We start from the raw sequence: 14,055 nt of genomic DNA on the forward strand, positions 1-14,055 counted from the left end.
TGTGTGTGTGTGTGTGTGTGTGTGTGTGTGTGTGTGTGTGTGTGTGTACACATTATTAAAATAAAGCTGGTTTGTACATTCATTCTCATGAGAACCAAGACAACTTACTCTTTTCATCCTCGTAGGAGCCCCCGGAGCTGTTGCTGTAGCGAGACTCCAGTCTGTTGTGAGCCCTGGCCATGCTGAGGCAAACGCATGACATTAAAAGTTCAAAATACAGAATTAGTCTTATCTCGTGACTGAAAAGTTTGAAAGTCTTTATTTAATTGAACTGCATAACTGCACTCATATGATACCGACATGTTTGGCATATGTGATGTACCCTTGAGAGACCGCTGCATGTATTCAAAATAATGTATTGATACTAACCGCTCTTCACTCTCTCTGACCAGCTTATTCTCATCTGTGTCTGTCACGTTCTCCTGGCCAGCCACCACAGTGTTACTGCTGGACGTGGTGCCTGAAAATAACACATTCCAGAGATACAATCTTCAGAAATACAGTCAATCATCCGTCACATAAAAAAGCTGTCAAGCTCAAACTGAAAGTCGAGGTTGAGATGAGACTATGACGGGACCGTCTCCTCTTACCCGTCTGTGAGGCAGAGCCTTTGTTGCTGGCAGCAAAGCGATAGAATGGAGGGTTGTCACAGTGCAACACCACAGGGTTGACTGGGTCCGTCTGTTGCAGCTCAAACAGGAGCTCCTCCATCGTCTGGATGGTGTTGTTGCGACACAGGTAGATAACCACCTTCTTTATCTAAAACGGATACAAACACACAGTATTTTTATGAGAGTTTTAACAGGGGGCACACCAGTTCAATTTCATGTGGGGCTTTCATTAGCATTGTGTCGGTGGGTACTGACGGCACTTACGAAAGGCAACAGTGTGGTATCACTGCTGACTCCACACAGGCTGATGAGGAACTGCAGGGTGATCCGCAGGTTGTTGCTCCACCTCTCGTTGGACACCAGAGCGTTCCAGGCATTCTCAATCTCTGGGCCAGGAACCTCGTCTCCGTACTGATAATGTGAAGAGAGGAAAAAAATCAAGTTGAAAGGCAGGAGATCTCACTGGAAAAGGAGGAGTAATTTCACAAACAAGCCCAAACATAGCTTCATACCTTAGCAGTCATGAACATGAGGTTATTGAGCACCAGCGATGTCGCCTGTAAGGAGCCCCAGCCGTTGCCTCTCAGACTGGGGGACATGCCCTGCCCTTGACCGCGTGGTTCTTCCTCTGGTGTGCAGGGGCTTGAGGCTGGGGGTAGGAGCCCCGTGTCCACCAGCTCAATGTTACTGAGCCAGGGTAGCAGGTAGGATAACATTATCTGTCTGCCGTTGGAGTGGGTGGTTGAGAAACGCTGGCTCACCTCTGGACGGGCCAAAAAAATGTCAGAGGAAAAAAATGTTAGAAGTGCCTTTTTAGGGAAGCTGAGCGTTCTTTAAATGTGTTCAATAACAGCAGAGAGACATTGGGAGCAAATGTAACAGCTATCTCAGGGAGTATACTGGCCTCTTGGGAGTTTTGAATGTGAGAGTTTAAAAAGATTGTGCTGTTTTGGGGGTATTCTTACCTGGCTTTAAGATTTAATGGGGACACTACATGCAAACATTCAGCGTATCTCACTGGAATGTACACATTCACCCTGAAAACATCTACCTGAGAAAAGAGGCAGAGTGAGCTCGGGGTACATGCTGGCCAGCTGGATGGAGAGTTGAGACAGGTTGACGCTGTACAGCGGAGGCAGAGGACCGTGTGTTCCGTACAAAATATTCCCAGGCTTCTGCTCCACCATTCGCTTCGAGTACGCACACAGCTTAGACTCCAGCACCTGCAGACATATTGTTTATCTTTTACTCTGATAATGCATTGCAGGTTTTGGCTTGATGCTTGTGCTCGTCTTTCCCACCTCTTTAACACCCTTTGTGTATGTGTGTATGTACCTGCATCAGCTGCATTGAGATCTCATATATTTCCCTGCTGGTGTCTGAGGCCTTGAACAACACCAGATTGAGCAGGGTCACAAGATCACATGGGTAATTCCTGGCAAAGTGAGGAGGAAATAGTCATTAGTTGCTGGTTACTAACTCAATGGTTGCAGACTACCTAGCCTCCTATATGGGGGGGCGTAACAGGCAGATTCTAACGAAGGTAACAAACGCATGATTCCCCACCTGTTGCCGCAGACAGTGGCGATGGCCTTGAAGCAACCAGATGCTAGCTGGTAAGACCCAGTGAAGCAGCGGTCCACGGCCCAGTTGAACAGATTGATCTGGTCTGGGTTTAGTTCTAAGAGCAGGATGACCACCTCACACCCCAGACGGTGCACCTACGACAAACACATGTTATTATGTAGAGGTACGAATCCACACAGATCATGTTCATCATACTTCTTAAGGGGTTATGACAAATAATATCCAACAACACATAGAAAGCTCCTGTGCAACAAGTTAAAGGCAACAGTGGACCTACCCGTAGGTCATGGCAGGCCAAGATGTTGTCAAGCCATTTGTAGAGATAGCCGTCAGTAGAGAGACCCACATTGTCAAACACGGGACCGCAACACAGAACTGCTGACATGGCCTAAGAGACAAAAAGTTACATCGAGTTAACGCTAAAGTTTCTGTAAGAAAATGACAGAATAGCTCCTGTAGTGCAGCAGGGTCTGGGACGTTTGGGTATCGGTACCTTGAGAGCGCAGTACTGGTAGCGAGTGATCTGGTGGTTGCGGTCGCTGTACCGATCGAGGGGAGTGAACATAACGCTGAAGGGTCCAGCCCATTGGCTGAAGAGGATGAAGAGATGGTGTCTCAGAGACTGTTGAGGGAAGAGAAAGCGCCTGTGGTGGACTGCAAAGATGTGAGGGTGAGAGAGAGAGAGAGAGAGAGAGACATGGAGGGTCAAAATAGAAGACAAATGAAAATGCTGATAGATTACAAATGTATATTTAAGTCTGACTAGAACGTAGCTTGTCAAAACACTGCGAAAGCCAATATATTACATCATTAAAGAGTAATATAGTGATTTACCAGGAACACACTGGATGAGATTAGCCACCATCCCGCTGAAATGGGCTCTGATATCTTTAAGCACGTCCATCTCCTTCTCATTCTCAGCCTCCAGGAGCATCCGGGTCAGATCCACATACTCAAGGAACAAGGCACCCAGGGCCAGCGAGTCTCGCTCCAGTGCTCCATTAGTGCTGCAGGGGAGGAGAAGATGAGTTTACAGGTGCATCGGCAGGCAAGAAACTACGCTCTAGATAAAAGGTGTGTGCTACCTGTCGCTGATAACGGCTGCATTAGCCAGCAGTTCAAAGATCCTCAGCAGCTGCAGCCTGAGAAGATCCCTCCTCTCTCTGCGCCGCTTGTTCTGAAAGCACAGACAGGTTTTCCATTTACTGCTCAATGTAAGTCAATATATGCGTGTTGTTTTGTGTATATTGGATTCTGAACTTACAGAGACTGAACCTTAGCGTCAGCTTTCATAAATAATTAGACATTATTGACCTATGGAAAGCATCTCTAATAGCTATAAGCATACACTATGTACAAGTACAACATAAAAGACAACTTCTAAACTCTTAGTACATTACATCAGGAGTAGGTTTTCACAATGTTCTGTCTGATATCAATAAAGTTAATCTGATCCTCTCTCCGTGCTGTCGGTGTGTTTCTCTCTCGCTGTGTTTGTGTTTTACCTCGGGCCGACGTTCCAGCGCTTCCTTCATCAGTGGATGGAGTTCTTCCACTAGCTCCCTATAAACAGGACAAAGAGGGCAAAAATCAATTGATTGCTTCATTGCTGAATGAGAGTGATCAAATCATCCTTCCTTGTCGATGGAGGACGGCCTGATTCAAGGAAACAGAATGGTTTGTAACAGATATCCATCTTGTCCTAAACACCACTAATCCTCATACAGCCATGTTAGACAAATTCGTCTGGGGAGACCTTAATCCCTTTGACAACAATGAGCGCCCTTTTGGAAAACATTTTAGATTATAGATAGATGATCTCTTTAAAAATGAAATACCTCCCACACACAATGGAACCGTTGCCCTTTGAAAAAATGCGATACATCTCTGTCCCTCTAAAGACACACTTTTTTCTTTTCTTTTCTGAATGTCAAAGAGGAATGCAGCTCAGTTATGTAGCGAATGTAAGGACATGTGGGATTCAGTAATAGAAGAAAGCAGCGTGAAAGGATTTATGTAAGAGGAAAGGGTCAAATCTAGTACATCATCCATTTTCTGTTGCGATCTGTCTACTGGCATTCCCTCCATTCAGGCTTTGTGTGTTTATTGTTATAAACAGTTTATGATTGTTGAACATCTGAGCATTACATCAGAAATGTGTTTTACAAACTATTTGACATCTTAGAAGGGAAAACAACATCTAGCACTGATGAGAATGATGCATGTGTATCGTCGGTGCACATTTCTGAACGCTCCTGTTGCAGTACCTGAAGACCAGAGCGTTTGTGCATCCGAACCCGAGCACCAGAGACTCGGTGATCTCCAAACTCTCTGCTCTCATCAGCGGGACGAGCTGTTTCAAAAGCCAGGCTACCGAGGGAGTGCCTATCACCTGAGCAATGAAAAGAAATACACAAACGTTCACGATCAGAAAACATTAACAACATAAAACTGATCCAAATCTATCTTTTTAGAGAAGTAATTAGCAGAATGATCTATAATAACAATACACGTTAATTGCAGGGCCTCTTTTCCCTGACTGTCTGAGAAATTCCAAAGCTTTTCAGGACATGGAAATAATTTAAATAATCCCAACATTTCCAGCACAAACACCCACCTTGTTGTCATAGGTGACGCTGCCGTCGGGCGTGGTGGCCGTGATCTCCGGTGTGGAGGCTCTGAGGTGACCGGGGGACATGATGCTGGGCTTAGCCACACCTAGACACAGGATCAGGTAGTTACGCCACAGAGAGATGTAGCTGTCACTGGAGCCGGCCGTGCTGGTCTTCTTAGCATTCACTGGACTGCTGCAGAAAGACAAAAGGAGAAAAGGCAGGTGGTCAGATATTTGAATCTCCCATACACATGGATCATTTGTTGTATGACATATCATTCTATGGTCACAGATTGTTGTTAAAGCAACAGTTAAATGCCTGAAAAGTACAATATAATAATGCGTGTTCTCGTACTTGGGGTCAACCAGTGGCAGCAGCAGCTGTAGCCGTGTGAAGGCGTAGGGCCAGGCGTATCCCAGGGCGGTGGGGCAGTGTTTGGGAAGGTGCTCCTGCCGCAAGAAGATGTGCAGACAGAGCACCCATGGGTCTTTCACACTCTGGGCAAAGATCCAGACATGGCTGGGGCTCTTCACGTCGTAGGAGCTGCTCACCAGTCGCGCCGTCCACTCCACCAGCCACTGGAGGTCAACATGGTGGCTGAGGGGCAAGGTAGACTGAGGGAGGGGAGGGGAGGAGTTTAAGAATGATACACAGCAGCTGAGGAAGTCATTTGGAGGATTGAGATATGAATAACGTATCTGATGTGCTAATGTTACCGATACATGCTTCACATAAACACACGTACCGAGTCAGAGACAGCCACATGAACAAAGCTGTCCATTACAGCTGGGCTCAGCTGGTCCATGACCTCTATCATGGGTTTGTCATCGTCCTGGAGGGAGATTCATAGAATCAGCTATTTATATAACAGCGTCATAGGATGTGAAAAATACATGCGCCGTATATGCTGCATATCTATTGACGGCTACAGAAATTTGCCACCGGCTACGTGACACACGTTGGTAATATCTGTCAAAATGTCAGAGAAGCTTGTGAATTATTCTCCACTGTGTTTGCTTGGTGACGATGTGAGCTTCCTGTACTCACGTCAGCATGTCCCAGAGCTGTGAAGAGGCAGCGTATTTCTCTTAACACTCCGACGGCCAGCTTCCTCGTGCTGATCTGACACGAGCAGAGGAGCAGCAGGGCCAGGCCCTCGACCGCATGGAGCACTGAGCAGTGAGGGCTTCGCTCTGGCAGTCTGGGGCTGGACTGATGGAGAGGGAAGACAAAGAGGGAGAGTAAGTAAATAGTACAAATATTACTGTAAGTCACCTTGTTTGACCAGTTATTAAACCTATCGTTATGGCAGTTGACACTTTACATGGGTCAAATTGACATACTTGAAGAACCCCAACCTGCTTTCAGCTCATCACTGTCATTTCAGTGACGAGCTACGTCATCGGACCAACGTATTTCAACACAAGGAAACTGCACTCAACCTCTCTGAGATTTTGATGACGTGATGGATGAACAAACAACAAAATATGTCTGTAAAGTAGTAGTTTTAAAGTACAAACCTCAACTCCACCTCGCGTCTTCCCCTGGAGCTGCAGCGCTAACCTCCACTGAGTGAGCAGCTGGAGAAGGAGCTTCACTGAGGCATCCTGCAGACCCTGATGGGTGTCTTGAACCTGGAATCGTTAAGAGAGGGACATTTATAGAAGGTTTATATCTGGTGTTTATCAATAAACCAAGTTGAAAACACACGTGTAAAGGAAGTGTAACAGTTGCAAATGCAGGATTAGTATCGTATTGGTGAGGTAGCTGCATGTTTCTGTCAGGTTCAGATATACCTCGCGCAAAAGGAAATGTGTGTAACCAAACAGGACGTCCTCCCTCCAGTCTGAGAAATCGAGTAACAGGCTCTGCAGGGAATTCTGGGAAATAAGACGAAGCTCATCGTCCATGTGCACAGTAAGTCTGAGGGGATAGAGGAGAACACATGAACAGAGTTGAATGAACAAGATGTTGTTGTACGGAACGCCATTGAAAGAAAGAAAAACCATCGGGGTTCCAACACAAATGTATATATTTGTCTCTTAACTCACCGTGAGAGCAGGTCGATGAGCTCAGGTTTGGACATGGCATCAGGAAGGATACGAGGAATGGCAGCCACACATGTCCTGAACAGGTCGATTTTAGGCTTCCTTTCGCCACTGTCAAAGATAGAGGGGGATAGTTAGGTAACTCCAAATACCGGTAGGTCAAAAAAAACAACACTGGACTTTGCAGTTACATACGTGATCATGTCCTCTGGTTCTTTGTTGAGCATCTGGACGCTGGTGAGCATCATACAACGACCCACCTCCTTGTCCAAGTGTCTCAGGATGTTGTCCAGAGCCTTCCGCACCTGGGAGTAGTACAAAGACATGCCTGTGTAGGACAGGAAGAGACAGTGCACGCAGTTAGAGGCTACATTCACAATACACTGTCTTGAATGCCTACGGAAACACACACACACACACCTATAAGTTTGGCTTCCTCTTCAGTAAGTGTCTTGCTGAGGTAAGTCTTCTTCTTCTTCAGAGAGTTTCCAGAGGGCAGAGTGGCGCCTGTGTTGGGCATAGGAGGCTCTCCGTCCTTCTGTTGCAGAGCATCTGCAATCACCAGGAACGCCCGGAGACCGATGTTCATACGCTGGAGCACAGATACAGCACAGCAGAGAGAGTCTGTTTAGCAATAGCAATGGCACATTTGCGCAAAACACACTCACCGCATTGGTGATTGTTAATAATTGTTTATTCCATGTTTACTTCCCTGGACAGGTTGGTTGGAGATTCAGTAGCGTTATGCTAGTTGAGGCTAATGTAGCCTCGAGCCACTAGCCTCAAGCTGAGATGAGGAGATGGCCAAGAGGTCTGCTAAACTCACTTCTATCTAATTCCTCCAGATATATTTAATTTTCAAACTCAAGTGTCAGCACTTTGGGTAATTAATCGGAGATCTCCAAGCTCCCTCTGGAGATCTCCCCAAGACCTCTAAACAGACATAAATGAGTAAAATCGGTTCCCTTTAAACTGCATTGATTCTAATGATTTATTTTGGTTCATAAGACCAGAACCCTGTAATCACATTACAGATGATCAACCCTAAGTGCATCTCTTTGCTACAGCTGCAGCATTTCCTATTCAGTGCTCCAACAGAGTACATGCCGTTCTTTACCTTCCTCGCTGACTGAGGACTACAAATAAAAACTGGAATGCTCATCCTTGTAACGTGGCCCACGGGAAACAGTGTTGATCTGTGTGCGATTGTGTGCACGTGATTGAATGTCTGCGCTTGCTCTCTTTACCTCTGGGTTGAGACTGAAGGCTTTGGCAGGTTTCCCGACACTCAGCAGATCAAATATGATCTCCTTCATGGCGAAGTCCAGTCTCTCCTGAACAGAAGGCAAACAAACTGGTGTTACAAGATTTCAGAGTTATTGTGGTGTGAGGCAGCAAGCCCATCGACTGTTTGTCACCAATAGGACATTTTTACTGTTTATAAAGAGAAATAAAAAATGGAAAAAGAGATGTAAGGACAAGGCAATGCATGGATATAATAAGTTATTTATCCAAACGTGTTCTTTATAATAAATGTCATATATGCCGTTTTAGCTTTTGACCAGTTTCCAGAATGTTTGATTAACCAGTGTTTGTATTTCTTATTGATAGCAGAGAAAGAAGCACAGAATAAATCTTGGACGTTGGCACATTGTTGGCTCCAGACTTAACACAACAAGCGCCACTTCATTTCTCATGGCCTAAAGCAGAGTGTACCAGCTTTGTGTGTGAGAGTATGTGCATGTGCGATACACACCTGTGCAATAAACTGGATAATCTTGACAAAAATATTCAACGGCATGTCTCTGGGCACGACGCTCCGACTACCTTTGGGGAACAGAGTGGAGGTGATGGACGTGAGACGACTGGGGGAGGAAGGAGAGACGAGAGAGACGAGAGAGACGAGAGGCAGACGGAGAGGGAGGGGAAAGTGTTGAGACAAGTTGAATACCTCAGCAAAATCATAACATGTTTAATGATAACACACAACACCATAAAAGTGCCCTGCATTTGCTAAAACATCACAAAGAAGAAGCATAAACAGAGTTTTCTTTGTGCCCTCATTTGTTCATAATAGCTATAACAAGGTATAACAATATAGGTAACAATGACATATCGATGCTAAACACTAACACAGTTTAAAGTTATATCTTACATCTTGTTGATAATAATTATGTCATGACATGTGGCGGTTACCTCTGCGTTCCAGTGTTGCTCTCGCACTTTATTCGGATCATGTAGACCCACAGCAGGCGGTAGAGTGATTCTAGAGCCACGCGGGCCATCTTTGGATCTCTATTCTGCATTCAGACAAAGATTCATCGTGTTTCACCAGGTGCAGCATTTCACGAGACACAAACGTGTTTCACAGGGATTACTCTCAGCCAAACAGACAGGCATTCCTCATGTATTGTACCTTACAAAGGCTCGAGATCACAAACTGATTTCCCAATCGACTCCATTCCGATTCACAAGGTCCCAATTGGATTCAAGAGATTGTCAGCAGACTAATGCTGTAATTGTACAAGGAACCCTTTAACCCAGTGCACTATTAAAAAGAGCGACCGAGAGCAGATGAAGTAAAGAACTTGTAAACCGCTCGCAGTACTACTGTGTGAAACTGGCCAAGGCCGGGTTTAAGTGCAATCCACATGTTTACAGATGATGTCAGACTGATTGGTATAAGAGCACCGCAATGTGCCCAGAGCAGATCAGCTGTTGTTTGCGATCGAAGCAGAGAAGAATTCTGCTGCTTGGTGGTGCCTTCAGCGGAGCAGCTCCCGGCATGTTCTGACTCCACCGAGGTTCGCTTGTTTTCACGAATCCACGTGAAAAGGCAGATATTAAAAATACTCTATATCAGATCATTCAAATGAAGATCAATTTTAATTGTTTTTTAAATAGCCCTATACTTTACATACACATGATTTACTTCATGCACTACATACACTGCTTAGCAGAGCATATATTGTGACGTTCATTGTGATCATAAATCAAAGTGTTAATGAGCCCCCATCAATCACTATGTTCTTAACCTGCAGTGCTTCCCTCAGGGCAATACATACTGATGGTTGATTGTATATGTTGTGCTGGTGCAGCAGTGTGAAGTTCAGTGCTGTGTGCATGTACAGATACTTATTGCACTGGCTGCATTGCTTCTGTGTGTGAATACGACACTCACACACGCACTACTTGTGATCTATACAAATGAAGCCTACTGTGGTAATTCTTGAATTTGCATGGGGCAGACAGCAAAGGCTGACCTTGAGGTTTGAGAGGCAGTTGTTGAGGAAAATGTGCCAGCGGCCGAGGAAGAACTGCTTCTGACTGACACACAGCAGGCAAGTCACCAGAGGATACAGAGCCTGGGGAGGAGAGACAGAGAGAAGACAGATGGGAGACATTTGCATCGGGTACTTCAAATTCAAAGTTCATTCATTGAATGTAAATACAAAATAAAGGACTCAGGCTGTCTGCCTCGCCATTTTTCTACATGCATGCAAATGACTTTGAAACTACTTTTAGATGTTGAAGCAGTTAATGAAGTCAGTCATTAAAAAGGATCATTCATTCTAAACTGAAACCTCATTTCTGAGCTCGTCCTTTGTCATCTAAAAACATTGGGCAATCACATTATTTCAGATTAAGCTTTTCACAATCATGTTCCACTTGTTTCAGGCCTCATGAATCCCGCATTACACTGTTTTGTTTGCTTCTTCAATGATCGATGTCTTCCTCTCTGGAATTAAACACTTATGTATCTATGCATTATATTGCCACAAGGTTTCTTTCTGGCTGTCTGTTTAATTCATTTATGGACAAGTTTATAGAATCCTCAACACAAAGTTCACAGACAGGAATGTGAACTTGGTGTCTAGTCGGTTCAACCAGCTGGTCAACAGATCATTGTTAAACATGAAAGCCTTCAATGACCCGTGTGAGTCCAGGTACACCCTTGTCACAAATGGTTATGGAAATGCTAGGTTTTTAGGAGTGCATCATTTACCTGTCACTCTTTATCTAAGTTGTTATCTGTCCTGCTCGCATTTCAGTCTCTCGCAGGTACTCAGATTGCACCACATGACTGTCATTCCTATCATACCTGCCCATTCTGCTCCGACATGGCAGCCTATTGTTTGTTTGTGCGCACAGGATGCCTGCGCACTGTTCGTTTAGAAAACGTTTGTGTGCAGAGAGGTGTGTCGAGCCTCAAATTCACGGTTATTTGGAGAATCTGACGAAGGAAACACGCATAATGGCCGAGTAAGATGTCTGCAGCCCTGAGGACACGACTCCGTCACAGCAGGAGGGAACCCGAGGTACGTATCGCGAATAGCACATTAGCAGCAAGCATCAATAATGCAACACGTTTGTCATCTTATCTGTCTATCAAAGGCGGGGCAACATTTTTGGAGAAAACTAAAGGGGAACATTGCCTCAGCAAGCATTGCTCAGCTGCACTAGAAAGAAAAAATCACTACCTAATAAAAATTTGGTTTAATACTTTAAAGAATCTTCTACAAATGAGTGTTTGAAACGAGATAGATTAAAGCTGGTTACTGCACTAAAATAATTACTGCATCGCCACCGTATGCCTCCGCCAACCGGTCACATTGCAGTTTACGTCCTTGTCTGTCCAAAAAGTCCTTTTATTATTAGATATCTATGTGAAAGTGTTATAATTATCATATGAATCCTTGAGTTATGGCCAATCAGTACAACAAGATTTTTGTGCCAAATAATTAAAAACAATCCTTCAAGGCGTTCCTGACGTATAGCGTTCACGAGAACGGGACAGACAAGCCGAAAAACATATTGCCTCTGATGTGGAGGCTGTAGAAAAAAGACTTCAAGAACTAATACAATAAGCTAAAGATGAATAGAAATGTATAGGAAGATTTGTGAGGAAGCTTTTTGTTACCAGGAAATAATGTAGTCATCATGTGTTACACCTGCATCAGAGATTATTGCCTGTTCTATAATTTCCTTGACATTATGGTTCAAACTTTGAAGCAGTGAAGAAGGTCCTTTTCATAGCAGTCCTGAAAATGTACAGTTGTTTTACAGCGCGTTTGTTCCTGACAGTTTGCATCTCAATAAGAGAGGTGTACTGCACACTGCACTCCTGTCTCCTTTCCATGGAAAGATAAAAGCCCGCATGTTGAAGAGTTACAGTAAGTGCTTTCACCTAATCGCTGTTAATGGAGAGGAAATGAGGAGAGAGGAGGAGGGATGAAACGGAACAAAAGGAGAAACTTACCAGAGAGTGTTTCTTCCTTGAGGACAGGTCCAGTGTGGTGTCGTACAAACTTTCTACGAAATTCCGTAGACATGGCACGTTCACCTCGTTCTTCACAGTCTGGGAGGAAGACGATGAACTCAAAAGTTAGCTTCGAGAAGTCTTTTTGTCAAACGCCAACACTACTAAGACACTATATATTCAAGCCTAACATTTGTATTATTACTCTCATTACTCTCCTGTGATTATTCTCAAGACATAAACACTATATATTAAGACCAGCAGATATACTGTGAACAGAAAGACAGACGTTTGTATTTAAAAGACCAAAGTACACTGAGGTGCTCTCAGCAGGAAGATGAAATGAACTTACAGCAGCTACAGGTACAAGTATCTCCACAAAGAGTCCGGCTAACGAGTGTTTAATGTCTTTGTCCTTCACTTCCAAGAAATACTGCGCACACTCCTGAGGAGACAAAGAGAGTCAGAGACGGTTATAGAAACAATGTACGTACTTGATAATGCAGTGAATGCAATGTCACTGGTTCTAATCCCTGTATCGCTACGGGTGTGCGGAAATGAGAAACATTCTCACCACTGCAATTACCATCAAAGGGAGAATAAAAAAGGCACATAACCCCTAATTACTCTGGGGGAATCTGTTGATAGTCAGCTCTTTAATAGCATTAAACTGCTTCCGGAGATGAAGAAAAGAGCACATCTGTCCTGTAAAAAAACCTTTTTACAATTTGTTGGAATGTAAAAATCAGGTAAGGGACCAAATGATTTCGGCTCTACCTGCATGAACTGGAAGGAGGCTTCAAAGTCTTCCACCGGGTACATTTTTATGCGGAAGAACTTGAGTCCCATGATGAGGCTGATGGTGGACTGGATGACGTAGGGGCTCTGCTCCTTCTGTCTCAGCTCCTTCAGCTCGGAGATGAACTTCTTCCTCACTGCTGGGAACCTGCCGAGTAAATGGCCACCAGATGTGAACAGTCGCTGTCTTTGGAAGCGTTAGCAAATGTTTTTCATACCCAGGTCTCAGGTGAGTGGTGGCATGGTTAGTGGACGAACTATAACAAAGTGGCAAGTGTGTTTATTTGCTATTATTTACTCCTGTATTCAACGGTTTGTTTTTGCATGTGCAAAAAACGTTGCGTGCGTACGCGTCCAAATAGATTTTGACCAACAGTGCTCTGCAGGCCTATATTTAGAAAGGCAACTGGACGGGTGATGTGGAGGGAATGTGTGTGTGTGCGTGTGTGTGTGTGTGTGTGTGCATGGATTCTTTGGGGCGTCTGCGTTTGTTTTGCGCATGCTTTTGCACGCTTCACAGGGGGCTGCCACAGCAGTTCAGTAAGTGGAACAGTCATCGGCCTCCTGTTTAGTGAGGAGTGTTTAAATAAGATACACATAAACACTGTGATCCATAAACCAAGCTGGGAAAACACACACACACACACACACACACACACACACACACAGCCAAGAATAAAGTATGCGCCAAGATTGATTATGGTCTGAGTCAGTGTGTGCTCAACCTTTTCACAGCCCTGTGTGTACAATAATGTACTACAAACACATAACAAATAAGGAGTGTTAGAAATCATCCAGGAAGCTTAATCAACCACAGTAGTTAGGCTGCATTTGCTAAACCAGATCTCAGTATTGACTTTGATACAGCCGTGACGGTGAAGGTTAGGGGAAGGGAGCGAATTATGTCAATGAGATAGAGGTACGGGGATGTGTGTGTGTGTGTGCATGTGTGTGACAGTAGTGACTGAGCCGCCCTGTGAACCTCCTCCATCACAGTAATAACCTCCTGGAAAATGGGAACAGTGCTCATCTCTCATCACAACATTACAGACAGAGGACCATCATCTGGAGTGTCATTATCCTCAGTTGCCATCAGACACACACACACACACACACACACACACACACACACACAC

General features: G+C 44.6%; 1 protein-coding gene across 12 annotated transcripts in view; it reads right to left on the bottom strand.

Moving 5' to 3' along the window:
* fryb (furry homolog b (Drosophila)) overlaps positions 1 to 14,055 on the bottom strand; it is a 50,109-nt gene that overhangs the window by 14,948 nt on the left and 21,106 nt on the right. For all 12 annotated transcript variants that reach the window (XM_031872562.1, XM_031872557.1, XM_031872559.1 and 9 more), the window contains exons 8-37: positions 12,899 to 13,067; positions 12,474 to 12,566; positions 12,122 to 12,220; positions 10,125 to 10,226; positions 9,058 to 9,161; positions 8,618 to 8,726; positions 8,109 to 8,195; positions 7,282 to 7,453; positions 7,057 to 7,189; positions 6,865 to 6,972; positions 6,610 to 6,736; positions 6,334 to 6,447; positions 5,861 to 6,025; positions 5,559 to 5,645; positions 5,168 to 5,427; positions 4,816 to 5,005; positions 4,466 to 4,590; positions 3,704 to 3,761; positions 3,284 to 3,375; positions 3,033 to 3,205; positions 2,692 to 2,852; positions 2,476 to 2,586; positions 2,178 to 2,332; positions 1,947 to 2,046; positions 1,663 to 1,834; positions 1,124 to 1,374; positions 876 to 1,022; positions 591 to 759; positions 370 to 460; positions 109 to 182 (exon numbers count right to left, since the gene is read on the bottom strand). In XM_031872562.1, coding sequence (XP_031728422.1) covers positions 109 to 182; positions 370 to 460; positions 591 to 759; positions 876 to 1,022; positions 1,124 to 1,374; positions 1,663 to 1,834; positions 1,947 to 2,046; positions 2,178 to 2,332; positions 2,476 to 2,586; positions 2,692 to 2,852; positions 3,033 to 3,205; positions 3,284 to 3,375; positions 3,704 to 3,761; positions 4,466 to 4,590; positions 4,816 to 5,005; positions 5,168 to 5,427; positions 5,559 to 5,645; positions 5,861 to 6,025; positions 6,334 to 6,447; positions 6,610 to 6,736; positions 6,865 to 6,972; positions 7,057 to 7,189; positions 7,282 to 7,453; positions 8,109 to 8,195; positions 8,618 to 8,726; positions 9,058 to 9,161; positions 10,125 to 10,226; positions 12,122 to 12,220; positions 12,474 to 12,566; positions 12,899 to 13,067 — 3,998 coding nt within the window. The remainder of the gene's footprint in view (positions 1 to 108; positions 183 to 369; positions 461 to 590; positions 760 to 875; positions 1,023 to 1,123; positions 1,375 to 1,662; positions 1,835 to 1,946; positions 2,047 to 2,177; positions 2,333 to 2,475; positions 2,587 to 2,691; positions 2,853 to 3,032; positions 3,206 to 3,283; positions 3,376 to 3,703; positions 3,762 to 4,465; positions 4,591 to 4,815; positions 5,006 to 5,167; positions 5,428 to 5,558; positions 5,646 to 5,860; positions 6,026 to 6,333; positions 6,448 to 6,609; positions 6,737 to 6,864; positions 6,973 to 7,056; positions 7,190 to 7,281; positions 7,454 to 8,108; positions 8,196 to 8,617; positions 8,727 to 9,057; positions 9,162 to 10,124; positions 10,227 to 12,121; positions 12,221 to 12,473; positions 12,567 to 12,898; positions 13,068 to 14,055) is intronic.

The sequence above is a fragment of the Anarrhichthys ocellatus genome, unplaced genomic scaffold, assembly GCF_004355925.1.
Source record: "Anarrhichthys ocellatus isolate YVR2014 unplaced genomic scaffold, GSC_Weel_1.0 scaffold65, whole genome shotgun sequence".
In the NCBI taxonomy this organism is placed as follows: domain Eukaryota; kingdom Metazoa; phylum Chordata; class Actinopteri; order Perciformes; family Anarhichadidae; genus Anarrhichthys; species Anarrhichthys ocellatus.